At 46.3% G+C, this 26324-nt stretch overlaps 1 protein-coding gene across 4 annotated transcripts; it reads right to left on the reverse strand.

Moving 5' to 3' along the window:
* Window positions 1-1304: 1304 nt before the first annotated feature.
* LOC135505123 (polycomb group RING finger protein 5-B) lies at window positions 1305-24402 on the reverse strand. Of its 4 annotated transcripts, none has more exons than XM_064924229.1 (9): window positions 24271-24399; window positions 22906-23226; window positions 19688-19784; window positions 19245-19300; window positions 19044-19103; window positions 18333-18475; window positions 9804-9902; window positions 8487-8576; window positions 1305-5592 (listed from the first exon to the last, which is right to left on the reverse strand). In XM_064924229.1, exons 2-9 carry the CDS (start codon window positions 23015-23017, stop codon window positions 5545-5547), a joined length of 705 nt encoding a protein of 234 aa, XP_064780301.1. In that variant the 5' UTR covers window positions 23018-23226; window positions 24271-24399; the 3' UTR covers window positions 1305-5544. The 4 variants fall into 4 exon arrangements, with proteins under 4 accessions (XP_064780301.1, XP_064780302.1, XP_064780300.1 ...); XM_064924230.1 differs by having other exon boundaries at window positions 18333-18478; window positions 19044-19100; window positions 24271-24398; XM_064924228.1 differs by having other exon boundaries at window positions 18333-18478; window positions 24271-24398.
* Between the last annotated feature and the right edge of the window lie 1922 nt (window positions 24403-26324).

The raw sequence follows: 26324 nt of genomic DNA on the forward strand, positions 1-26324 counted from the left end.
TACTCTCAGCACAGATAAGAATGCCACAGCTAGCAGAACCTAAGCTGGGTTACAGCAGTTCTCTATTGTCTCCAAAGAGAATACACTTAACTCAGGTCAGCCATGTTTTGTTTTCCAGGCCCCACAATCATGGCCATTTAGTTATGGAAGTCTTCTGACAGAGAAGAAAGAATGGGGGCCTGTGGAAAATGTGATCGTTTGGCTGAGGGACTGAATGGAAATCCAGAGACAATATTTTGGGCCAATCCAAGGAAAGCAACCAGATCAGGATTCAGACAGTATTGACCACTCTCAGGGGATCATTCAAATGTGTGTGTGTGGACATATTTAACTATACTCGTATGGACCAGAAGTCCCGCCAAGAATAGTAAACTAACAAAAAAATGCACAAACTAGGGACATTTTGTCAGTCCCTGCAAGGAGGGGATTTAGGGATAAGGTTCAAATTAGTGTCAGGGTTCAAATTTGGGTTAGGTTTGGGGGTTAAAGCTTAGGTTCAGGGTTCTTCAAGCAAATACAAAAGCTGGCCTGGACAGCTGTGGTTGTGGACAGTAAATACCCCACTCCTCGCCCCACTCCAAAACAGCATTGGCACTTCTTCAGCACATTCTTAATGGGTTTTCTCCTGCCAAAAGCCAAGGCAGAAGTATTCAAGATGTTGATTGGTTTTAATATAGGAGAAACCTTATCCTTGGCAGATAAAGCACTGATGAAATCATGTTGAAAGTATGAGAGCCTGTCTGAAGGCTTCCTCATACAGGGTAGAGCACCGAGGAGGCCATGCTGAGAGGCAGAGGGTTTAGGTCACACTTTGTCAGGTTTAAAGATAGCACTGAAAGGACCTGGGACACCGTTTGGGGTCCTTGTATTCGGGAGTGAATCAGAAAGATCAACTATACCTCTATACGAAAGAAAGAGATTTAGAGGGAGTCAATGACAATCACAAAATGCAGACCATTCCTATTCTTAAGAACAGAAGTCTTGAAACAAAATCTTTGAAACTCCAAAACATTTTTTTTTGACATAACAATAAGTAACTTGTCAATGATGAGTGGTGCAGCGGTCTAAGGCACTGCATCTCAGTACTAGAGGTGTCATTACAGACCCTGGTTCGATTCCAGGCTGTTTCACAACCGTCTGTGATTGGGGGTCCCATAGGGCAGCGCACAATTGGCCCAGCATCATTCAGGTTTGGCCGGGGTAGGCCACCATTGTCAATAAGAATTTGTTCTTAATTGACTTGCCTAGTTAAATAAATGTTAAATAAAAAATAAATACAAATAAAATTATGAAATGACACCAAGTTAATTCAATGAGTTCTGTATTTTGGTATTTTTGTCATGTCACATATAGAGCAGCTCTTGCATATGTACAGTTCTAATCTCTCTAGGAATGCTTATCAGGCACATTGACATTGAAAAATAGAATAGATTATTCTAAGCAGCATTTTAAGTCTGTTAAATATACAACATACAATTTCATTTTTAAAGAAAATATCTACAAGTTCTTCTTGTTACAAAAATACATATTGTTCATTGCAGCACAGGGACATTTCAAGAATTATTCAGTCTAAACATTTACTTTGCTGACTTTTAAAACCACTACAGGTGGGTTTTTTGGGAAAATAAGAGATACCATTTCAAACAGGAAAAAGCATGTGTGAAACAGGAAAGTACACAAGAATGCTCGGCACACTTAGAAAAAAAGGTGCTATCGAGAACCTAAAAGGGTTCTTCGGCTGTCCACATAAGAGAACCCTTTGAAGAACCCTTTTTGATTCCAGGTAGAATCCTTTTGGTTCCAGGTAGAACCCTTTTGGTTCCAGGTAGAACCCTTTTGGAGCCCCATTTTCTAAGAGTAGGCTTCAACTACAACTTTTACTTGTGGAAATTTGTAAAGACTTGTACTTTTAGGGGCTGCCAGAAATGTGTCCAATCTGTCCATTGAGTGGTTCTCTCACATAACTGCAAATGAACATAAACGTATTATTGTCAGAGATCTACTGTATGCAAAGAACCAATACATTGGCAAATTGCACTCCACATTTTGTTTCCTACCAAGATGACTTCAGTACCCTCAACATTTGTCTATGTACATCTCGGTTTTATGCATTCAGTTGTCCCCCCAAACATTTGTCTACGTTAGGATTATAATATCTCTGTCAAACTTGAACAGATAAAATACAACCACTGCTATGTCTGATTTTATTCTTTGGTGTTTCGAGGAGAGTGAGAAAAAGATAAATGGTATGTGAAAGGGAAAAAGCCTTTAAAACATTTGTCTAATGATCCATCATCAGAAACAAATGGTGAGGGTTATGGCGGGACCCTATCACGCCAGCCTGGACAGTTTTTATAGGGCAGTGATAATAGATTAATGTTAAGCCATCCAGTAGGACTTCCAGTATAGTAGTAAACAGTCTAAACAAATCTCCACTATGTACAAGTGAACCATAATGCCCAATACGTTTTACATAGTGCACAAACAGACAGCTACACATTTCAGACAGTGTTGGCAATACTCCGCTTTTTCTAACCTTCTTCCAGCAAATCTAGTCTTACAGTACTCATATTGCATTATATGTGGTAATAACATCAAAATGGCATTGAAAGGAAGAATATAACTCATTTTTAGATAGGGATATGGTAGGCAGCCATAGCTTCCTTGTACTTGTATATGGGCGATTCTACAGAAGTGGTGCAAATTGAAGTCCCATCCCCCAAAATATATTTTTTAAACAGTTAAGTCTCCAAACCTAGGACATTTATTTACATCATGATATTTTCTAATTCAATCCAAGGCAAAACAATTTAGTACAGTCATTGTTTATACAGCTATTTCTATTAAGATGTGTTGTCCCAAACCCTGACTCCTTAAACTCCATGTTTGAAAATAAAGCACATTTTTTTTGCTACAATTTGAATAGAACATCTCGAGTTATATTATTACATTGAAAGATACTGATCTAATTTGTAGTTTTGTTTAATTTAACATTTATTTTTCAAATAAATGCTGTCCCTCCTGTTGATGGCACTACTGAAACACACATTTAAAGACTGTAGAATGAATGCGCCTTAAGCCACACCCCTACAAATATCACCAGGTGATTATTTTTATAATCTTTTTAAAAAACCTTTATTTAACTAGGCAAGTCAGTTAAGAACAAATTATTATTTACAATGATGGCCTACCCCGGTCAAACCCTAACGACGCTGGGCTAATTGTGCACCGCCCTACGGGATTCCCAATTACGGCCGGATGTGATGCAGCCTGGATTCAAGCCAGCTACTGCAGTGACACCTCTTGTATTGAAATGCAGTGTCTTAGCCCACCCCTCTCCAGCATGACCATATGGTGAGTAGTCTGTCCGCACACATTTTAGAGAAAACGAGTGAGCAAGTAAGTCTTCATGTATTTTTAAGCAGTGTCACTGCCGAACATCTAGTATAATCAATTAATATGTAAAGCACGGTTATGCGATGTACATCTGCCCAAATGAAAGATAGCCAGCTATATGTTAGCTATGGCAATTCTTTAAAGTCCAAAATGTGTCAAAATTGTCCAAACCAAAACGGTTACGACCAAAATAATTGACACCATACAGATAAATAGAGTTCTCATCTTTGTGTCTGTGCCATCATGGTATCTGTGACAGCACCAGTGAGGCTGTCTCCATGTAAAGGTTTTATGCGTCATGCGCTACCAACTGAGGAAGAGAGGACCACCATGTGGGTAGTGGACAAGTGCACACTTCAGGAAAAAGTGTCAAGTATTAAGATGCATGGCCAGGAGGAGGGCTCCAACCCTCCAAGAGCCAAAACACTGACATTTGGCCAAAACATAGACACCTATATGTGCTATACTGTACCCTACTATAATGTACTCAAATTCATCCTACTTGAGTTTCTTACAATTTATTAAAGGGCTCATGAACTCAAAACCCACATAAATTCAGGGTTATAGCCACCTAGTCTGTTCGCTCCATGGATCTCTATGATTGACACTTGACACAGAAACACCTGGTATTTTGCCAAAATAAAGATAGCTAAAGTGATCATTTAAACAACTAAAAACACAATTAAAATTAGATGCAGAAGTAATTCAACCAATCAACATTTCACAGAGAACAAACAAGATTATATTTATGTTTTACTATTTTGTTATGCAAATTAAATCTGTAGTACGTTAATCAAAATGATCACTACTGTGCATGGTTCTCCCTTTACCGCAACTTGTTCACTATGTTTCCATAGTTACATATTTAGTAGGGTGGTAAGGAATACATGTCAAATATGACATACAAAGTGTACAAGTAGCTTATACAGTAGGTCTACCTGACATATGTTGGAAGACAAGTGTGGGGAAAAAATATAGGATACAAATTCTTACAAAAATTCAGCCCCCGATTTGCACATTTTCTGTAGAATGACCCATAAGCTATAACATGGGGCTTTTGACTCCGCTAGGCTGAATGGGGTGGCAGGGTAGCCCCATTCAGGTTGTAAGTTCAAACCCCCGAGCTGACAAGGTACAAATCTGTCATTCTGCCCCTGAACAGGAAGTTAACCCACTGTTCCGTCATTGAAAATAAGAATTTGTTCTTAACTGACTTGCCTAGTTAAATAAAGGTAAAAAATAAATAAAAACAAGGAATTTGATATGAAGAGCAGTTTGGATTTTGCACTCCACTGAGAGACACGTGGGGAAAGGCACTACCATAGTTAAAGCGGCAATCATTAGTAGAAACAATAACAAAGCCTATTCCCCCGTCCCTATTTCAATAAAAGCTAAGGATGGGGCTGGAGAAATGCAACCACTCTCAAAGAGCTATGGATGCAAGAACTGACCTTCCATGATATTACAATTATAGTTTTAACCATGTTTTGAGGATATATACGGTTTGTTTACATTTACATTGGAGTAAAACAAGCTTATATTTTGGGTTCAGATTGGGTACGACAGTTGAACTAAGCTCGTGAGGCATTTATAAGTTATATTCTTCAAGAATCAATGGGTATATATGGTTCATTTATATGGCCAAAAATGGATGTTGCAACTGCTGATTCCCCCTTCAATGATTAAAAACAGAAGTAAGGGGAGAGGGGAGAGTAAGACACTAAATCCAGCATAGATAGGAGATAGGGGGAAATATTATGGGCCGTTTGCCAGTGTACAACTTTGTCTTGGAATATCTTTGTGTTGCGTAACAGTGGATTACTAGTCATTTCACTTTGTATTATTCTGAATACTTTCGAGTGATGTGGACCAACGGCAGGTCTTCAGACAATTACATTTTGGTACATTTCCAAGCATTAATACGCCATGATATGCAGGCATGTTCTTAAACCCTTGTTGCGCTTTAGAAAGATATCTGTGAAACTGGAAGATAACATACAAGAACAGAATGAGATTAGAGGTAATAACGGACTACTGCATGCAGATGATAGGAAGACGTGGTCCTTGTCTCTTGTGCCAGGCACATCCATTCATTGTGTAGTCTGTCAATGGGCTGTTAGTGCAGGAGTAGTCCCACGTCTCTCTCCGTCAACCAAAGTCTATCCGTGGCCGATATTCTAGTACCATTGGGTAGGCCTGAAAGAGAGAGATGTGATTGGTCACCCTGGGACAGAATCCACTACAATGGAGACAATAATCAGAGAGTAAGTAACGTAGACGTTCTAACATTGTAACCGTGGTGGGAAAAGTACCCAATTGTCATACTTGAGTAAAAACTTTTTTTATTATTATTATTATTATTTTTTTTACAAATGAAGCATTGTGTTTAGTGAGTCCGCCAGATATGATGCAGTAGGGATGACCAGGGATTTTCCCTTTAAGAGCGGGAATTGGACAATTTTCTTGTCCAACTAGGCATTCAAAATGTAACAAGTATTTCTGGGTATCAGGGAAATGTATGGAGTAAAGTACATTAATGTCTTTAGGAATGTAGTGAAGTAAAAGTTCTCAAATATAAATAGTAAAGTACAGATACCCCAAAAAACGACTTAAGTAAAAATACTTTAAAGTACTACTTAAGTACTTTACACCACTGCATTGTAAGAATAGCATATGAACAGTAGGCCTTTCTACCTAGAACACAAAAACAACACAATCTGACGTGCTGCTTCATCTATATGGATTGTAGCTTCGTAGCCAGGATATGCAGCAGTGGAAGGAAAGGTATGAGAGCAGAGGGAGCACGATAAGGAGAGAAAAGTCTGATGCCAAAGCAGGTGAAAGAGAAAAACACTCCACAGACACATCATATCAAGACGGTCTATTTTTAGACAGGCCGGTAGACATGCAGCAGCGGTAGGCAGGAGACACCTACGTACAATCACTAAGAGAAGGGGAATTAGTCGGCCCACACTGACCCACTTTCTGGTCATTTGGTCCAGGGGAGGACAGGGATTCATTCTAGGCACAGAACTATCACCTATTCTGCACAGTGGGAAAATCTGCCCCAGATGCCAAATTTGGTCATGTGAGGTCAGTAATACTGTCATCTGATTTATTTTTTTTTGGGGGGGGGGGATCAACTTTGATTACTACATTAAATATTGTTCTTATAAGCTAGAGGACTTTACTGCTGCCTTCCTTGGATTCTGTTCTTGGAATCAGAACATTCTGCGTAAGGACTGAGGAGTGAAGACGAGGGTATTTTAAGCTTGCCAGAACCTGTCTTTAACACTAAATTAGCAGTGTATCATTCAAAACAGGGAAATCAATTGAATGATTAAAACTGTACAGTTTACTTGTCCTTAGGGGTGTTGTATGTTGTAACTAAACCAGGGCTTAGTGCTGAATGATTAACCAAAATGTTGGTAATTTTTTTTAAACAGATTGTCCCACTTTGACGGTTCATTTATTTTAATTTCATTTCGTTCTACTTTTTCATGTGAGCTCAATGCACAGTTCCTCTAGAGAGAAATGAGATCAAGCCCAAACTGTGCGATGTAGTAGGGAGTTGTAGTTTCCAACAGGCCAATATTCTACATAGTTTTGGGCGGAAAACATGGTAATTAACTACAATGACCATAATCCATTGCGTGCCTACTTGTCCGGTCTGTGTATGGCAGACAGAGCGGGAGAGAGAAGAGGCGGAAGAAGAACATGCGATGGAGAGAATAGAGAGCAGTTGTTTCGGGAAGTATCTCTACCTGAAAATACATGATCTTGGTGATTGATAGGTATTCAGCAGTCATAAAAGTATGCCTTATTTACTGCTACTTATTTACTACTAAAATATTGATTTTGTCAGACAGCATAGGCAGCAGCTCTATAGAGATGATCAATTGGAATGACATAATGTCATCAAATAAAACCAAGGTAAAATAAACAACTAAAATATTTAATTGAAGTAATGTGAATAAATTGTGGCTAATAATTACTACCATCATGGAACTTTTATTAATTGTTTTATTTTGTGTAGTTAGAGCATTCAACCCACATAATGCATAGTGCATTTCTTGTTTAAAACTATAGAACCCGAAATCTGTGAATATAATTTTTGAATTGAACTGAAACCGAACCGACCTCAAAAAGCACTAATCGCTCAGCACTATTAAAAGACCCCTCTATTGAGCCAGTGGTGATAAACTGGCTGTGGAAGGGTAGAGTGTCAGACGATGAGCCCAGGAACAGGCACCTTGCTGGGGCAGCTGTCAGGGGCCTTCACTGCTTTCCTCACCTGTCTTCTTGGACGAATAGAGCGATTTATGACCTAACCCTGTGCTGCCGAAGCCCACACCTGCCTATCTAAAAGTGACAATCATGAGCAATGGAATGAGCAGCCAAGGCGCCCGGCTAGCAAAAGTGCTTATGAGGTCAAGCTGAAGTGTGTTAGTTTGTGTGTTAGTTAGTTAGCCTAGCACACATTGCAGAAGACTTGGGGGCACTTGGTTAACTTTAAGCATGGTTGACTGAAGTTCAAGTGAGGATATAGTGACCACAACATAGGCCTATCTTTTGTGAGGTGAACAAGAGGAAAGTGGATTAATTGAGGAAGAGAAGCAGCCATATTTCAACAGCATTTTACCATGACCTAGCAATACCTTACTAGCCTTGCAAATGTCTCCAATCGTGTATGGTACCATTACGACGCACTGGGAAACAACAACTTAATTCACCATTCCACTTTGCAGCTTTCTTTCTTTCACGGAAGAGGCATCCAAACATGCTTTGATGCGAACCTAGAGTACCAGACACATCTTACTGCTGGCCTGTAATAAGCTCTGCTAACCATGTCACTACTACTTCCTGCTTGATGTATCAGTTCACACAGTAGAGTGATGGTGGCATTTTAGACGGCTAACCAGCTAATCGGCTTAAAGCCAAGCACTGACTCTCATGGAGACTAGTATGACTACAGCACAGTCATTCAGCGGCCACAGCTTATCCCCTGGCGAGAACGGTACGGTGTTTAGCATCTTAATAAATGAAGGAAATGGGGGCGGGGGCATTGATATCATTGGGGGTTTACTTACGGTTTCACCGCGAAGTCTCCACCGCGTCATGTAGATGAACTCCATGGTGTGGTCTTTTCCCATAATCTCCCCGTTGCATAGGACGTCTAGCTGCAAGGGGACACGGAGGCTGGTGACTAAGAATTAGACAACTATGGGATGACAGTCAGAGCACAGGCTGCTAGAGAAGAGGACTAGAGTTATACATATCTCACATTCTCATACTGTTCAAACAAAAGAACAAGGACTCAAATATCTCAATGGAGAGAATGTGACAGACATTGTACATAGAGAAAGCTGGGTAACATTTTATAATAGCTTTCATTATTTAGCCATTAGAAATGTGTATGAATGTTTTTAAATGCCTACAAATGTTTATAAATGCTAGAAGGCAAATGTAGCAATGGTACAGTCACTACTTCTAAATAGTTAGTTATAGTGTTACTGTGTGTATAGCATCTATGCAATCTTAGTGCTCTGGAACCCACACTCTTAGAAAACAAAAGGATTCCAAAAGGGGTTTTCCCCATAGGAGAACCCTTTTTGGTTCCAGGTAGAACTATTTTGGATTCCATGTAGAACCCTTTTTGGAAAAGGTTCTACATGGAACTCAAGAGTTCTACCTGGATCCAAAAATGTTCTACCTGGATCCAAAAAGGGTTCTTCAACAGGTTATCCTATGGGACAGCCGAATAAGCCTTTTAGGTTTTAGAGTGCAGGTCTTTCCCAAAGAGCGCAGGTCTTTCCCAAAGAGCGCAGGTCTTTCCCAAAGAGCGCAGGTCTTTCCCAAAGAGCGCAGGTCTTTCCCAAAGAGCGCAGGTCTTGCCCAAAGAGCGCAGGTCTTGCCCAAAGAGCGCAGGTCTTGCCCAAAGAGCGCAGGTCTTGCCCAAAGAGCGCAGGTCTTTCCCAAAGAGCGCAGGTCTTGCCCAAAGAGCGCAGGTCTTGCCCAAAGAGCGCAGGTCTTGCCCAAAGAGCGCAGGTCTTGCCCAAAGAGCGCAGGTCTTTCCCAAAGAGCGCCCCAAAGAGCGCAGGTCTTGCCCAAAGAGCGCAGGTCTTGCCCAAAGAGCGCAGGTCTTGCCCAAAGAGCGCAGGTCTTGCCCAAAGAGCGCAGGTCTTGCCCAAAGAGCGCAGGTCTTTTTCTAAGAGTGTAGCGAGAGTAAGTTCAGCTTGCCTGCGAACAAGGCCAGCCCTTTCCCCCTCAACACTGAAGACACAGGAGAGGCTGCAGGAGACTGCTTTATGTGAGGCCCACACAACACGAATATTCAATAGCATGGGCTTAATATCGTAGATGCATACAGAAGGGTATAGAGCACGTACAAAAGCTTAGTTTGTTACCTCATAAGAACTTGGAAGCTTTAACTTCAAGCTGAGAAACTTCTTGATTGTTCCGACTGTCACTCGAGTCGAGCAGCGTATAAATTTCTTCATTAAACCCTAGAGTGGAGGTTCAGAAGATGAATTCAATGATTTAGGCACATTTATTCAGAATTATGTGAAGAGCATGCAAATCCATATGTTTCAAAGAGCCATTTTCTGGTTAATTAATTTTTTATTTTTATGAACGCATAATTAAGTTCAGTTAGTGCATTTAATACTAATAGCATCCCTTTGTCACAGAGAATCATTCTATATTATACCTCAATATGAAACCATTATGATCCTCGCTCCTCTCCCTCCTGCTCTCCTCTCCTCTCCCCTCCTGCTCTCCTCTCTCCCTCCCTCCCTCCTGCTCTGCTCTCCTCTCTCCCTCCCTTCCTCCTGCTCTCCTCTCTCCCTCCCTTCCTCCTGCTCTCCTCTCTCCCTCCCTTCCTCCTGCTCTCCCTCCCTTCCTCCTGCTCTCCTCTCTCCCTCCCTTCCTCCTGCTCTCCTCTCTCCCTCCCTCCTGCTCTCCCTCCCTCCTGCTCTCCTCGCTCCCTCCCTCCTGCTCTGCTCTCCTCTCCCTCCCTCCCTCCTGCTCTCCTCTCTCCCTCCCTCCTGCTCTGCTCTCCTCTCTCCCTCCCTCCTGCTCTGCTCTCTCCTCCTGCTCTGCACTCTCCCTCCTGCTCTCCTCTCTCCCTCCTGCTCTCCTCTCTCCCTCCTGCTCTCCTCTCTCCCACCTGCTCTCCTCTCTCCCTCCTGCTCTCCTCTCTCCCTCCTGCTCTCCCTCCTCTCGCTCTCCTCTCTCCCTCCTGCTCTCCTCTCTCCCTCCTGCTCTCCTCTCTCCCTCCTGCTCTCCTCTCTCCCTCCTGCTCTCCTCTCTCCCTGCTGCTCTCCCTCCTGCTCTCCCTCCTGCTCTCCCTCCCTGCTCGCTCTCCTCTCCCTCCTGCTCTCCCTCTCCCTCCTGCTCTCCTCCTCCTCTCCCTCCTGCTCTCCTCCTCCTCTCCCTCCTGCTCTCCTCCTCTCCCCCTCCTGCTCTCCGCTCTCCCTCCTGCTCTCCTCTCCCCTCCTGCTCTCCTCCTCTCTCCTCCTGCTCGCTCCTCCTCTCTCCCTCCTGCTCTCCTCCTTCTCTCCCTCCTGCTCTCCTCCTCCTCCCTCCTGCCTCCTCTCCCCTCCTGCTCTCCTCCTCTCTCCCTCCTGCTCTCCTCTCTCCCTCCTGCTCTCCTCTCCCCTCCTGCTCTCCTCCTCTCCCTCCTGCTCTCCTCTTCTCTCCCTCCTGCTCTCCGCTCCCCTCCTGCTCTCCCTCCCTCCTGCCTCCTCCTGCTCTCCTCCTGCTCCCTCCTCTCCCTCCTGCTCTCCTCCTTCTCCCTCCTGCTCCCTGCCTGCTCTCCTCCTCCCTCCTGCTCTCCCTCCCTCCTGCTCTCCCTCTCTCCCTCCTGCTCTCCTCTCCCCTCCTGCTCTCCCTCCCTCCTGCTCTCCTCTCCCTCCCTCCTGCTCTCCTCCCTCCCCTCCTGCTCTCCGCTCTCCCTCCTGCTCCCTCTCTCCCTCCTGCTCTCTCTCCTGCTCTCCTCCTGCTCGCTCTCCTCCTCCCTCCTGCTCTCCTCCCTCTCCCTCCTGCTCTCCTCTCCCTCCTGCTCTCCTCTCTCCCTCCTGCTCTCCTCTCTCCTGCTCCCTCCCTCCTGCTCTCCTCCCCTCCTGCTCTCCTCTCTCTCCTGCTCTCCTCTCCCTCCCTCCTGCTCTCCTCTCCCTCCCTCCTGCTCTCCGCTCTCCCTCCTGCTCTCCGCTCTCCCTCCTGCTCTCCCTCTTCCTCTTGCTCTCCCTCCTCTCCCTCTCCCTCCCTCCTGCTCTCCTCTCCCTCCCTCCTGCTCTCCTCTCCCTCCCTCCTCCTGCTCTCCTCTCTCCCTCCTGCTCTCCCTCCTGCTCTCCCTCCTGCTCGCTCTCCTCTCCCTCCTGCTCTCCTCCTCCTCCTCTCCCTCCTGCTCTCCTCCTCCTCTCCCTCCTGCTCTCCTCCTCCTCCTGCTCTCCTCCCCTCCCTCCTGCTCTCCTCTCCCTCCCTCCTGCTCTCCGCTCTCCCTCCTGCTCTCCGCTCTCCCTCCTGCTCTCCCTCTTCCTCTTGCTCTCCCTCCTGCTCTCCTCTCCCTCCCTCCTGCTCTCCTCTCTCCCCTCCTGCTCTCCCTCCCTCCCTCCTGCTCTCCTCTCTCCCTCCCTCCCTCCTGCTCTCCTCTCTCCCTCCTGCTCTCCCTCCTGCTCTCCCTCCTGCTCGCTCTCCTCTCCCTCCTGCTCTCCTCCTCCTCTCCCTCCTGCTCTCCTCCTCCTCTCCCTCCTGCTCTCCTCCTTCTCTCCCTCCTGCTCTCCGCTCTCCCTCCTGCTCTCCTCTCTCCCTCATGCTCTCCCTCCTGCTCGCTCTCCTCCTGCTCGCTCTCCTGCTCTCCCTCCTGCTCTCCCTCCTGCTCTCCTCTCCCTCCCTCCTGCTCTCCTCTCCCTCCCTCCTGCTCTCCGCTCTCCCTCCTGCTCTCCCTCCTGCTCTCCGCTCTCCCTCCTGCTCTCCGCTCTCCCTCCTGCTCTCCGCTCTCCCTCCTGCTCTCCTCCTGCTCTCCCCTCTCCCTCCTGCTCTCCTCCTGCTCTCCCCCTGCTCTCCTCCTGCTCTCCCTCCTGCTCTCCTCTCCCTCCCTCCTGCTTTCCTCTCCCTCCCTCCTGCTCTCCTCCTCCTCTCCCTCCTGCTCTCCTCTCTCCCTCCTGCTCTCTCTCCTGCTCTCCCTCCTGCTCTCCCTCCTGCTCGCTCTCCTTCTCTCCCTCCTGCTCTCCTCTCTCCCTCCTGCTCTCCTCTCTCCCTCCTGCTCTCCTCTCTCCCTCCTGCTCTCCTCTCCCTCCCTCCTGCCTCCTCCCCTCCCTCCTGCTCTCCTCTCCCTCCCTCCTGCTCTCCGCTCTCCCTCCTGCTCTCCGCTCTCTCCCTGCTCTCCCTCTTCCTCTTGCTCTCCCTCCTGCTCTCCTCTCCCTCCTCCTGCTCTCCTCTCCTCCTGCTCTCCTCTCCCTCCCTCCCTCCTGCTCTCCTCTCTCCCTCCTCTCCCCTCCTGCTCTCCCTCCTGCTCGCTCTCCTCTCCCTCCTGCTCTCCTCCTCCTCCTCCCCTCCTGCTCTCCTCCCTCTCCCTCCTGCCTCCTCCTCCTCCCTCCTGCTCTCCTCTCCCTCCCTCCTGCTCTCCGCTCCTCCTGCTCTCCGCTCTCCCTCCTGCTCTCCCTCTTCCTCTTGCTCTCCCTCCTGCTCTCCTCTCCCCTCCCTCCTGCTCCCTCTCCCTCCCTCCTGTTCTCCTCTCCCTCCCTCCCTCCTGCTCTCCTCTCTCCCTCCTGCTCTCCCTCCTGCTCTCCCTCCTGCTCGCTCTCCTCTCTCCCTCCTGCTCTCCCCCTCCTCTCCCTCCTGCTCTCCTCCTCCTCTCCCTCCTGCTCTCCTCTCTCCCTCCTGCTCTCCTCCTTCTCTCCCTCCTGCTCTCCTCTCTCCCTCCTGCTCTCCTCTCTCCCTCCTGCTCCTCTCTCCCTCATGCTCTCCCTCCTGCTCGCCTCCCTCCTGCTCGCTCTCCCTCCTGCTCTCCTCTCCCTCCCTCCTGCTCTCCTCTCCCTCCCTCCTGCTCTCCGCTCTCCCTCCTGCTCTCCCCTCCTGCTCTCCCTCCTGCTCTCCGCTCTCCCTCCTGCTCTCCGCTCTCCCTCCTGCTCTCCTCCTGCTCTCCCCTCTCCCTCCTGCTCTCCTCCTGCTCTCCCCCTGCTCTCCTCCTGCTCTCCCTCCTGCTCTCCTCTCCCTCCCTCCTGCTTTCCTCTCCCTCCCTCCTGCTCTCCCTCCTCCTCTCCCTCTTCCTCTCCCTCTCCCTCCTGCTCTCCTCTCCCTCCCTCCTGCTCTCCCTCTTGCTCTCCCTCTTCCTCTTGCTCTCCCTCTTCCTCTTGCTCTCCCTCCTGCTCTCCTCTCTCCCTCCTGCTCTCCTCTCTCCCTCCTGCTCTCCTCTCTCCCTCCTGCTCTCCTCTCTCCCTCCTGCTCTCCTCTCTCCCTCCTGCTCTCCTCTCCCCTCCTGCTCTCCTCTCCCTCCCTCCTGCTCTCCGCTCTCCCTCCTGCTCTCCGCTCTCCCTCCTGCTCTCCCTCTTCCTCTTGCTCTCCCTCCTGCTCTCCTCTCCCTCCCTCCTGCTCTCCTCTCTCCCTCCTGCTCTCCTCTCCCTCCCTCCCTCCTGCTCTCCCTCCCCTCCTGCTCTCCCTCCTGCTCTCCCTCCTGCTCGCTCCCTCCTCCTCCTCTCCCTCCTGCTCTCCTCCTCCTCTCCTCCTTCTCTCCCTCCTGCTCTCCTCCTCCTCTCCCTCCTGCTCTCCGCTCTCCCCTCCTGCTCCCTCTCCTCCTGCTCGCTCTCCCTGCTCTCCTCTCCCTCCCTCCCTCCTGCTCTCCTCTCTCCCTCCTGCTCTCCTCCTGCTTCCTCCTGCTCTCCTCCTCCTCTCCCTCCTGCTCTCCTCCTGCTCTCCTCCTTCTCTCCCTCCTGCTCTCCTCCTTCTCTCCCTCCTGCTCTCCGCTCTCCCTCCTGCTCTCCTCTCCCTCCCTCCTGCTCTCCCTCCTGCTCTCCCTCCTGCTCTCCCTCCTCCTCTCCCTCCTGCTCTCCCTCCTGCTCTCCCTCCTGCTCTCCGCTCTCCCTCCTGCTCTCCGCCTCCCCTCCTGCTCTCCCCTCTCCCTCCTGCCTCCTCCTGCTCTCCCTCTCCCTCCTGCTCTCCTCCTGCTCTCCCCCTCTCCCTCCTGCTCTCCCTCCTGCTCTCCTCTCCCTCCCTCCTGCTCTCCTCTCCCTCCCGCTCTCCTCCCTCCCTCCTCCCTGCTCTCCCTCCTGCTCTCCCTCTTCCTCTTGCTCTCCCTCCTGCTCTCCCTCCCTCCTGCTCTCCCTCCTGCTCTCCCTCTTCCTCTCCCTCCTGCTCTCCTCTCCCTCCCTCCTGCCTCCTCTCCCTCCCCCCTCCTGCTCCCGCTCTCCCTCCTGCTCTCCGCTCTCCCTCCTGCTCTCCGCTCTCCCCCCTGCTCTCCTCCTGCTCTCCCTCCTGCTCTCCTCTCCCTCCCTCCTGCTCTCCTCTCCCTCCCGCCTCTCTCCCTCCCCCTCCTGCTCTCCCTCCTGCTCTCCCTCTTCCTCTTGCTCTCCCTCCTGCTCTCCCTCCCTCCTCTCCCCTCCTGCTCTCCCTCTTCCTCTCCCTCCTCTCTCCTCTCCCTCCCTCCTGCTCTCCTCTCCTCCCTCCCTCCTGCTCTCCGCTCTCCCTCCTGCTCTCCGCTCCCCTCCTGCTCTCCTCTCCCTCCCTCCTCTCCTGCTCTCCTCTCCCTCCTCCCTCCCTCCTGCTCCTCTCCCCTCCTGCTCTCCCTCCTGCTCTCCCTCCTGCTCGCCTCTCTCCCTCCTGCTCTCCTCCTCCTCTCCCTCCTGCTCTCCTCCTCCTCTCCCTCCTGCTCTCCTCCTCCTCTCCCTCCTGCTCTCCTCCTGCTCTCCTCCTGCTCTCCCTCCTGCTCTCCGCTCTCCCTCCTGCTCTCCGCTCTCCCTCCCTCCTGCTCTCCTCTCCCTCCCTCCTGCTCTCCCTCCTGCTCTCCCTCCTGCTCTCCCTCCTGCTCTCCGCTGCTCTCCTCCTGCTCTCCCCTCCCCTCCTGCTCTCCTCCTGCTCTCCCCCCTGCTCTCCTCCTGCTCTCCCTCCTGCTCTCCCTCTCCCTCTCCCTCCTGCTCTCCCTCCCCTCTCCCTCCCTCCTGCTCTCCCTCCTGCTCTCCTCTCCCTCCCTCCTGCTCTCCCTCCTGCTCTCCCTCTTCCTCTTGCTCTCCCTCCCGCTCTCCTCTCCCTCCCTCCCGCTCTCCTCTCCCTCCCTCCCGCTCTCCCTCTCCCTCCTGCTCTCCGCTCTCCCTCCCGCTCTCCCTCCTGCTCTCCCTCTTCCTCTTGCTCTCCTCTTCCTCTTGCTCTCCTCTCCCTCCCGCTCTCCTCTCCCTCCCCCTGCTCTCCCTCCCCCTGCTCTCCCTCTCTCCCTCACCCTTCCTCTTGCTCTCCTCTCTCCCTCACCCTGCTCTCCTCTCTCCCTCACCCTGCTCTCCTCTCTCCCTCCCCCCTGCTCTCCTCTCCCTCCCTCCTGCTCTCCCTCCTGCTCTCCCTCCTGCTCTCCTCTCTCCCTCCTGCTCTCCTCCCTCCCTCCCTCCTGCTCTCCTCTCTCCCTCCTGCTCTCCCTCCCGCTCTCCTCTCTCCCTCCCGCTCTCCCTCCCGCTCTCCCCTCTCCCCCTCCCGCTCTCCCCCTCTCCCCTCCCCTCCCGCTCTCCCCTCTCCCTCCTGCTCTCCTCTCCTCCGAAACCACATATTTGCTGACCAGCTTTCAATGACAGCCCAGGAAATAAAGGATAACCACACAACAACAACAAAATCACGTGAAAGAAACGTGTTTTTCAGACACATGTGAACAAACCAGAATTATTATTTATATTTTTCACAAGTCAGACACGTGGTTTTCGGACATGTGTGAAGTTTCACAGGTACATTGTTTTACCCTCATGTGAAGAAAAAAAATCCCCACGTGACATTTGTTTTCCGCACGTTTATTTTTCACATGTTTCATTTTCACCACTTCCAGCTACATCTGGTCTCCCATCCAGAGACCGACCCAGCAGTGGGATGCAGGGTGCTATGTTGCTGGAATGAATGTGCCAAAACTTGCAACTGGAAAAAAAGACAGCGAAAGCAAAGGCCAGGATAACATAACCAAAGATAGGGAACACTTCTGGGAAAAGGGAGACATTGTATTTAATCACATTGTCAGTTATTTATTGTTTTATCACTGAAAAACATTTTTTTTGAATCCATTTGTTCTTGAATTTCAAAATTATTTCCTTGCAAATAAAAAAAATAAAAACTTTGGGTTCCTGTTTTTCTTTAGATGTCATTATTTTTTGTTTGAAATCCTAAGAATTTTTGTTCTGGACTTCAGTAGTTTTCCTTGATCTTATTGGCACAAAAGTAGCTCACTCACTAGAGAATTGCACGATATAATAACACTATTACTCCCTGCCACAGTTTCAGTAAAAACCTGAGGGATGGGGCTGGAGAAATGCGACCACTCAAATCCATTGACTACGCTATGGATGCAAGGACTGACCATCCATGATATCAACATTATAGTTTTAACCAGGTTTTTAGCCTATACAGCAGTTGTTTACATTTACTTTGTTTACAAACAATGGAGTAAAACAAGTGTATATTTTGGGTTCTGATTGGGTACGACAGTTGAACTAAGCTCATGAGGCATTTATACGTTTTATATTTAAGAAACAATGGGTTCATATCATTAACTTAGAATTCCAAAAATGTATGTGGCAACTAAGGACTGCCCCTTTGGCAAGCAGTGACCTTCATACAGCAGAACTATGTCTCCGTTTCAACGTGATCCATTAACCTGCCTACAACACATTTATTCTGTCCACTGTTCTGTGAATGTCTTGCAAAATCGTTCCCTTGTCCCGCATTTGGGCTGTTTAGATGTGGTAACCTGTTCCAGATTCAGGGTTTTCCTTTCATATTGCAAGGTAGCACGTTAGTAGGTGGGGTGCACCGATCGGTATCACCTCATTAGTAAGTACGTGTTACACCAGTGCTGGCTTGCCCATCTCGTTAGTCAGGTGCTGCTAGCCCAGGTGGTATTTAAGAGTGGCTGGGCCAGTGCTCCGGTGGTTCTTGAGAGAGTGGGAATGAGAGATGTTGGAAGTGCTTGAACGCGGAATAGCACTTCCTCTTTGAGTGTGATAAAAACAAAGCCTTTTATCATGCGTTCTCCCCTTTGGTTTGCTCAACTTGCCTTTAGCTCCATATTATAACTTGGTGTGGGTTTTTATTTTGGTTAGCCTTTTCTTGGACAAATTTAGTGGGCATAGCCAACGTTCAGTGGACAACCCCCGTGAGATTCTTTGAGAACCCCTACTAAAACCCAACTGTATCTGTTTTTTGTTTTCAGTGATTTGCTTTGTTAATTCCCTTTGTTGTGAGTGTCATTTTGAGTTTGTAAGGAGAATAACATTATTTCAACCCCACATGTGAAAGTGAGTTTTTTACCAGCATTTTACATGTGAAACTGCAAATGTGATTTTCATGTGAATGTTTCAGATGTAAAACTGCATATCCAATTTTCTTATGAGGTGAAAACATGTTATTCTCCTCACACGTGAAAAAGGTGGCGTTAACATGTGAAATCTAAATTGAATACAGTAAATACGGTTTCACGTGAGAAATTTAAGCTCAACGTGAAAAACAGCCATGTGAAACTGCAAATTTAACATGTGCTTTTTTTGTTGTTGTAAGGGCACAGCATCATTGTCTATCTATATTCTATTCAACTCACATTCTGAGATGTTAGACAGTTAGAAGGACATAAAGGACAGTTAGAAGGACATCAACCTAAAAAAAGTGGGAGGAATAATGTTAGGGAGACAGGAAAGAGGGAACAGAAGAAAAAAAAGAACAGAGCAGCAGGGAAGAGATACCTCTCCACCATGACTTACCTTAACAACGTTCTCTCCCACTAGGCTGCTGTTGCGTAGACAGTCAAGACAGATGGCTATCTGCGGGTCACTCCTGTGGTAGTCTCCATCCCCACCACCATCATCATCGTCATCCAGCCTGGATCTCTTCGATCGGGGGCCGTCTTCTATGACAAAATAAATGGATAAGTATGTTACGTGTGAGCAAGAGAGTATACAAGTTGAGCTTGTTTTCCTTGAATTCATATAAAACTGAAAAGACCATTCACAATAGGGCGGTTTTGATTGATACCGATGTCTTTCGCTTTTCACCTAGAAATGCAATATCATAACAGGCCTTTGAGACAAACTGTCGATTGTCATATTGCCATGGGGATGGCATTTGCGTCTGATGGACCGAATCCATACATATTTTTAGTCATTCTGTTGTTTCCATGTGATTTGGACATCATAAACAGGGGGATCTCATCAATGCCTTGTAGAGAGTGCTGTTAAAACATCCCCCTTCCTCCTCCCCTTCTCTCAGCCACCTACAGTCACTGCAACAATGCAACCTGAGTCACAACTCCTCTCTGTCTTTGTCTGCTCACTGATCTCTCCCCACATAGAGCCTCCTTACCCATCGCCTCAATAACCAATCACAGCCCACATCTGCCCACCCGAGTGGGTTCATTCTGGTCCCTCCTGAGGAGGGTCTTGGTCTTCATGGATACACTAACACAGATCATTTACCTTCTCCATTCTCCTTCCACTTTCGACTCCTCCAGAACTCAATCTCCTGCTGTTGTTCTTCTAGTCAATAAACAAAAAGAGAATATATGAATACACAGGGTAGGGGTTATATCATTCAGGTCAAGTAGAAAACAGCTTGGCCTACGAACAAATGCAAGATTTATATCTGATGTTGGTGGATACTAAAATGACATCACTCACTTTCTCTTAGCCCAGGAACGAGTTTGAAAATGATTTCCTCTAAAGTGTTGTCCAACCTGGTGATAGAATGAGACGTAAAGGAAGAATAAAAGTACACACACTTATTCCCAGACATTGCATCTGTGGGCTGGGCACTGGATGAGGTCTTCAGCTGTAACCTTGGCTCCAGAATGGTGTCCAGCTGTTGCCTGGATCTCACTCCATCCTCCCCCAGCCCAGCCCACACCAGTCTTACCATCTCACTAGTCGGGTGGACAACTAAAGGGTGTAAACTCAGATCTGCCAAATTCCGGCTAGGGCCAGTTCAGTAGTGCAAAGGCCAGCATGCTTTTACTTTACTGATGGTAATCTATTCAGTAGCATTCATTATCATCCTGTGATTCTCAATAGGGAAAATATAAATGCAGATGAGATTCTGTTAGATGTCAAATTAGGTGTATTACCTTAACATCTCTCGAGGGTTGGTTTCATGGACTTGGATGCCACATTTGGGGCAGTCGTTGCTGTCTTCAAAGTGTTGGACGATGCAACTTTTACAAACTGTTGACAGATGAAAGGAGAGAGAGACAAAGAATGGTTGATTTTCTCCAAATACAGACCTAAAGGAAATATGGATTTTTATCACACCATTCAGGTGGCAAAGAAATGCCAAGATGACTGCAGTTTCTCTTTTCACATCCATTTCTCTCAGATAATCTTCACAATAAAAGGATTGTGTGTTGAAAACCAGAAGGAATAGCATTCTAATATCTAATTTCTAAAGTCTGAACTTGATACGCGTCAGAGTATCTGTTGAGCCTCGAAACATGACTAAAAACTCAGTCTTGCAGTTGAAATTGAAACTGTTGACTAGCAGGGAGATAAGGAAGTAGTGGGTATAGCCTGGCCCGTTCTAGATGCATCCATCACACTGTAGCCAATACGACAGAACACACAGCAACAGCGGTCAATACCACAACACACACACTATAATGTATAGTTTTATCTTTCTTTGAAGAACACCTAATCCGATTCCATGCAATACTGAGCGGAGGATTAGGCCTATATCCTATGATGTGACGTCACCAAACATCAGAAAAAATAAATACAAAAAAAAAAAATCAGATCAGCAATATCTGTCACAAGAGCAGAAATATAGGTCAGTCTGCACTCTAGCAATTTCCATGTAAACAGTATATGCTTATTCACTATGCACTGGCCTATAGCCTCGATCAACGTATAGTATTATACAGAGCCATGATTACGGTCCATCTCAAAACAGATAAAGCAACACGTTATGGCGACACTCCCCCATGTGACCGACTTGTTGTGTGTATATACTGACATGTATGTGTAACTGATAGATGCGCACACACACACGTTACATGTTAATGATTTTAAATGTACGTACAGTGACTTCGGGAAAGTATTTAGAGCCATTGACCTTTTCCACATTTAGTTACATTACAGTCTTATTCTTTTTACCCCTTTTCTCCCAAATTTTATGATATCCAATTGGTAGTTAGTCTTGTAGAGAGCTTAACCCAGAAGCCAGCCTGTGTCGGAGGAAATACCGTACACCTGGCGACCGTGTCAGCGTGCATTGCACCCGGCCCGCCACAGGGGTTGCTAGTGCACGATATGACAAGAACATAGAGCTGGCCACCTGGCCAAACTGAGCAATCAGGGGAGAAGGGCCTTGGTCAGGGAGGTGACCAAGAACCCGATGGTCACTCCGATAGAGGTCTAGAGCTTGTCTGTGGGGATGAGAGAACCTTCCAGAAGGACAATGATCTCTGCAGCACTCCACCAATCAGGCCAAACGGAAGCCACTCCTCAGTAAAAGGCACATAACAGCCTGCTTGGAGTTTGCCAAAAGTCACCTAAAGACTCTCAGACCATGAGAAACAAGATTCTCTGGTTTGATGAAACCAAGATTGAACTCTTTGGCCTGAATGCCAGGAAACCTTCCCGACGGTGAAGCATGGTGGTGGTAGCAGCATCATGCTGTGGGGATGTTTTTCAGCGGCAGGGACTGGGACACTAGTCAGCAGCGAGGTATCGATGAATGGAGAAAAGTACAGAGAGATCCTTGATGAAAATCTGCTCCAGAGTGCTCAGGACCTCAGACTGGGGCGAAGGTTCACCTTCCAACAGGACAACAACCCTAAGCACACAGCAAAGACAACGCAGAAGTGGCTTCAGGACAAGTCTCTGAATGTCCTTGAGTGGCCCAGCCAGAGCCCGGACTTGAACCCGATCGAACATCTCTGGAGAGAACAGAAAATAGCTGTGCAGCGATGCTCCCCATGCAACCTGACAGAGCTTGAGAGGATCTGCAGAAATGAATGGGAGAAACTGTCACCATTGGCATCAGCTAATTGGCATCCTAATAAAGTCAACAACAACAAATAAACAATCCTCACATACTATTGGTTGATTTAAGACAGCAGATGGATGTATGTCAGAACAACATGTCACATGTTCCTTCAATAGCCAGCACACTGCGGCACACACTTTTGTTTCCATTAAAGTCCATTTAGGGACGAGTGTTGAAAATGTATGTGAGCTAGAAACGCTATAGTGGAATGCATTGGACGATTGTCTGTTAAATGTGTCAAAATGGTTATACTTGTCCCATATAAACTAAACTAATGTATAGCTGTTTAATTGCATTCAGACTATTGTATTTTTTATTTATTTAAAATTTAACCTTTATTTATTTAACTAGGCAAGTCAGCTAAGAACAAATTCTTATTTACAATGACAGCCTGCACCGGCCAAACCCTAATCCGGATGACACTGTGCCAATTGTGTGCCTCCCTATGGGACTCCCAATCACGTCCGGTTGTGATACAGCCTGGAATCGATTCTGGCTATGTAGTGAAGCCCCTAGCACTGAGGTACAGTGCCTTAGACCGCTGCGCCACTCTGGAGGTTACAATGAAATAGCGTAGACTAATATCAAAGACATGTTTTGCTGGGGATCTCCGAAATATACTGACATACACAGGGAAAACAATCGTAAAACAGCCAAACCATGCTGTACTAAGCAGCTGCTGATATTTTTCATTAGGGCTCGGGTTCAATCTGACTTCTATGACAGTAAAGAAGTGACTTTGGCTTCAAACAAACTGGACCCAAACTGCTCATCCTGTGTGGAGGATATTTGTTGTCATGGTGACTGAACCCACTGATCACTTGAGATGTGTCATTCCTGGAAGTGAGCTTTTGCATCTGCCGTTCTCTTCCAATAAAACATTCAGTTCAGATGGAGAGGGCAGAAATGGAGAAGGAGACCATGTAATATGATATGTAAATCATGCAGGATGACACAGAGGAGATGAACAGAGCACGCTCTTGACATTCATAGCACTGTGACTGTGTGCAAGGCCATTGTATAAAACAACAAATAACACAGCCAACTGATTCTGCGAGCTCTAAATCCCACCTTTTAGTGGTGCCATAGATGCCATTTGACATGTTATTAAATGTCCGTACTACACCAAAATAAACAAGAAGTTCTAGTAGGGGGATGTTCGGTGTAATGTATATCTAATAGAATACACAAATATGCCAGGATATACTGTAACCTATGCAATAGTGAAATTGTGTTTTTCTGGTATAGCCTACATTACATGATGCCATGATGATTGTGGCACCTGAGAGAGAGAGGTCTTACAGGTATGCAGGCACTCGGTCACCGTGGTGGGCTTGATCAGGTATCCTTTGCACACGTAGCATGTGATAAAGTGGTTGAAATCCTTGACCAGGTGCTTTCTCGGTGAGGTCATCTTGGACCAGAGCAGGAGTGGTGATGAATGGGAGTGTTGTGTATTTGGGGGAAAGGAATGATGGGAGCTGGAGGTCAGTGTTCACAGGACTTTCTGCAATGCTCCACACTGTTGGGTTTTCCCCTTCAGTCGCTTCATCTTAATTCAGGTTTCCCCTCCAGGGAGATATCAAGTGTGCTGCATTTTCATCTCTGTGGTGCTGTGGGTGTCTGTGAATTAAAGTAGAAAGCAGTGTTATTTGGGTATATCCCATGCTACACGTATGACATGGTTATGTCAGAAATATATCAACTTGATTGCAAAGTTGCATTAGTTTAATGAAATTGAATAAACATCTACCAAGGCATCACTTCATCTTCTACATATTTGACCAAAACAAATGGATACAGGTGCATACGTGCGTTTCACCTTTATGCCCCGCCCCCTCGATGTTTTCTTAGCATCGAAAGCAACTTCAGTTCCTTCCAAAGATTGTTATGATGTAAGTGTTTAATCCCTTAATAGTAACAGTAATATAATGGAAATAGTATTTTGGAATCCAACGTTTGGAAACTACTTTGGTTAGCCTATTCAAGCGGAATGACACAATGTATCGAGAACAATATGTACCCATTGGACGGACTTGCAAGATATTTTCGCTGCAGGATCATTATGCTTAGTTGCATGATCCGAACGTTGTTTATAATAACAGTTTAGAGTTCAGGCATTGACTAGCTTGGGTAGGCTATGACTAGAATATTCTGAGAGGAAATGTCATATGATACAATTGTCACAGTTTTGATAGCAAAAAAATCGTCAACACGCAGCAAGGAAATACATCGAGGATGGTCCCCTTTACAGTGACACAATTGTGTCTTATGTCCCTCTCATCATCACCAGGAAATCATACGCGTCATTCTTTGCGTCACCCACGATATTGCGCGAACAACATTATGGATGGTGAGTTTGACATAGTAGGCTACATACCCTGAAAAACTGACTTAAGATTTAAGTTGCTGCCATTTAAGTCGTGTAGCCAAATTGTTGGGACCGTACACCGTTACGTCGATCACTAAGATATAAAATAAACTAACGCCACGGCACACACTTGACTAAGATCAAAAAGCACATGTCCATAACTTGATAGCCCATATGACACATGATCGCATTCCCAACCCACCCAAACTTTACTATCACAGCACCTACCGGAAAAGGTTACGAACAAGCATCGCTTGCTCGGCTTCTGAGTATCGAGTAGTAAACGCATTGCTTACCTTCCAGTTCAAGGCTCCATGGTCGAGATGGTGTGATCTTATCTGATAATTATACAACCTACACGCTGTATGGTGTGCGCACCGACGTTACATTAAAGTAGCGCTGAATACGGAACTGGTTTCAGAATATAGGCTAGATGATAGGAGAGAGCGGCGGAGGAGGATCCAGCGCTTGTTTACGCATTGCTGCTTTATTTTCATTCCACGACAGATACATTCTGATTGGACACAAACTAGGACGCAGCCTTCAATTAACTACTTCTGTAGTCCAGTAAAATGTTGTCTATAATATGATTAACACAACCCACTGGGCACACAACTTCAATTCAACGCGGAAATGTTGGTAATATTAGGTTGAGAAGTTGATCAATGAGATTTCCGCCTTTATTCACGACTCAACAACAGCCAGGAGTTTGTTGTATTCCCAATGTGTTATCACTATGCTTTCAAGAATCTAAAAGCACAACCAAATTCCAAACAATGTCTGATTTTTGGTTTAGTTGTCATATAAATGTGTTAGCACTGCGCTTTCAACCTTTTAAACGAACAAGAAAGTCCTACTCGGAATTAAATGTCAGATATTTTGTATTTATACTAAAACTCAATGAGTTGTTACAGTGTTTCATATACTAGAACAACCAACCAAATGGCCTGGATTGCAGTTGAGATTACATTAAACGTACACAGTGCACGTGTGCGACCTTTGCATGTCATCTGGAATATGCAAGCGTTCTATGATGACATAAGCAGACATTTATAGTTAAGGTAACCTCAAAATGTGGCCATGGATACGTTACTCATTTAAAGGTTGAATAAATACTGTTACGTTAGTTTGTAAGATAGCCTTAACTTTAGGCTATTTATTGTATTACAAAAGTAATATTGAATTGTGTTTGGTTGTCAATACAACCAAATATCAACATTTAGAGGACATGTAGATCTAATGCTTGGATAGTTTCATCTGAGACGTTTCTTTAACTTTTATTTTTGGTTAAGTTTGACATGTGAATCCAACATATCATTTGTTAACTTTTCGTAAAGTTAATAGGCTATTTACTGTATTGCAAAAGTGATATTGAATTGTGTTTGTCAACGCAACCAGATATCAATATTTGAAGGACATGTATCTTTTGTGCCACTGACAAAGTCTGGCTTTAATTCCATCTAGAAATTAGTAATTGATATGTTGGATCCATGTCTCCATTGCAACAAAAAATCTAAGTAATTTAAAGTTTTGTTTGATTTAGTCATATTCTTTCATTTAGATTTTTGGTTGAGAAGGAGAATGTGAATCCAACATAGAAATTTTAAATTTGTAGACATATTGGAATTAAAGCCAGACTTAAGTCAGTGGCACAAAATATACATCTCCTTCAAATGTTGATATCTGGTTGTGTTGTCAACCAACACAACTCAACATCCAGTTTGTCTACAAATTAACAATTGATGTTGGATTCACGTATCCATCTCAACCATAAATCTATGCAGAAATCACTCCGCCATTTCCTGGTTGTATAATTTCTAATAGTTTGCCTAATTTCAGGTTTTGTGACAACAAGCAAGTACAGTGTAGATAATCATTTTACCATTTAACCACTGTGGAATATATTTTCAATAACCAACAATATTGTAATTTCAGCTGTTTGAAGCTGGTGTACAAAAGTAAAAGATGCAAGAACGAAACTTAAGAACGGGGAGCATAGAAATAGTCCACATAGAACAGATGTACCGCTTCTTAGACTTGCTTTCAATGAGAATGACAGATCTATAACACACATCTTTATGGGAATTTGGCCGGGTTGCCCAAAAAGTTACATACAGTATTGTGGCTTTAATAGGACTAAATCAAATCGACTTAGGTTATTGGTTGAGATGGAGACGTGAATTCAGCATATGAATTATTAACTTGATGATTACATTTGAAATCAACCAAACCTTGAAACCATAGGCCTATGTATATTTTTTGTTGAACCCTGGGTTGAATAGAAACAATAGATGTTGATGACTTCACAAAATGATGCTACAGTATATAGGCCTAAATAGTCTCATTGATG

The sequence above is a fragment of the Oncorhynchus masou genome, chromosome 18 (genome assembly GCF_036934945.1).
Source record: "Oncorhynchus masou masou isolate Uvic2021 chromosome 18, UVic_Omas_1.1, whole genome shotgun sequence".
Taxonomy (NCBI): domain Eukaryota; kingdom Metazoa; phylum Chordata; class Actinopteri; order Salmoniformes; family Salmonidae; genus Oncorhynchus; species Oncorhynchus masou.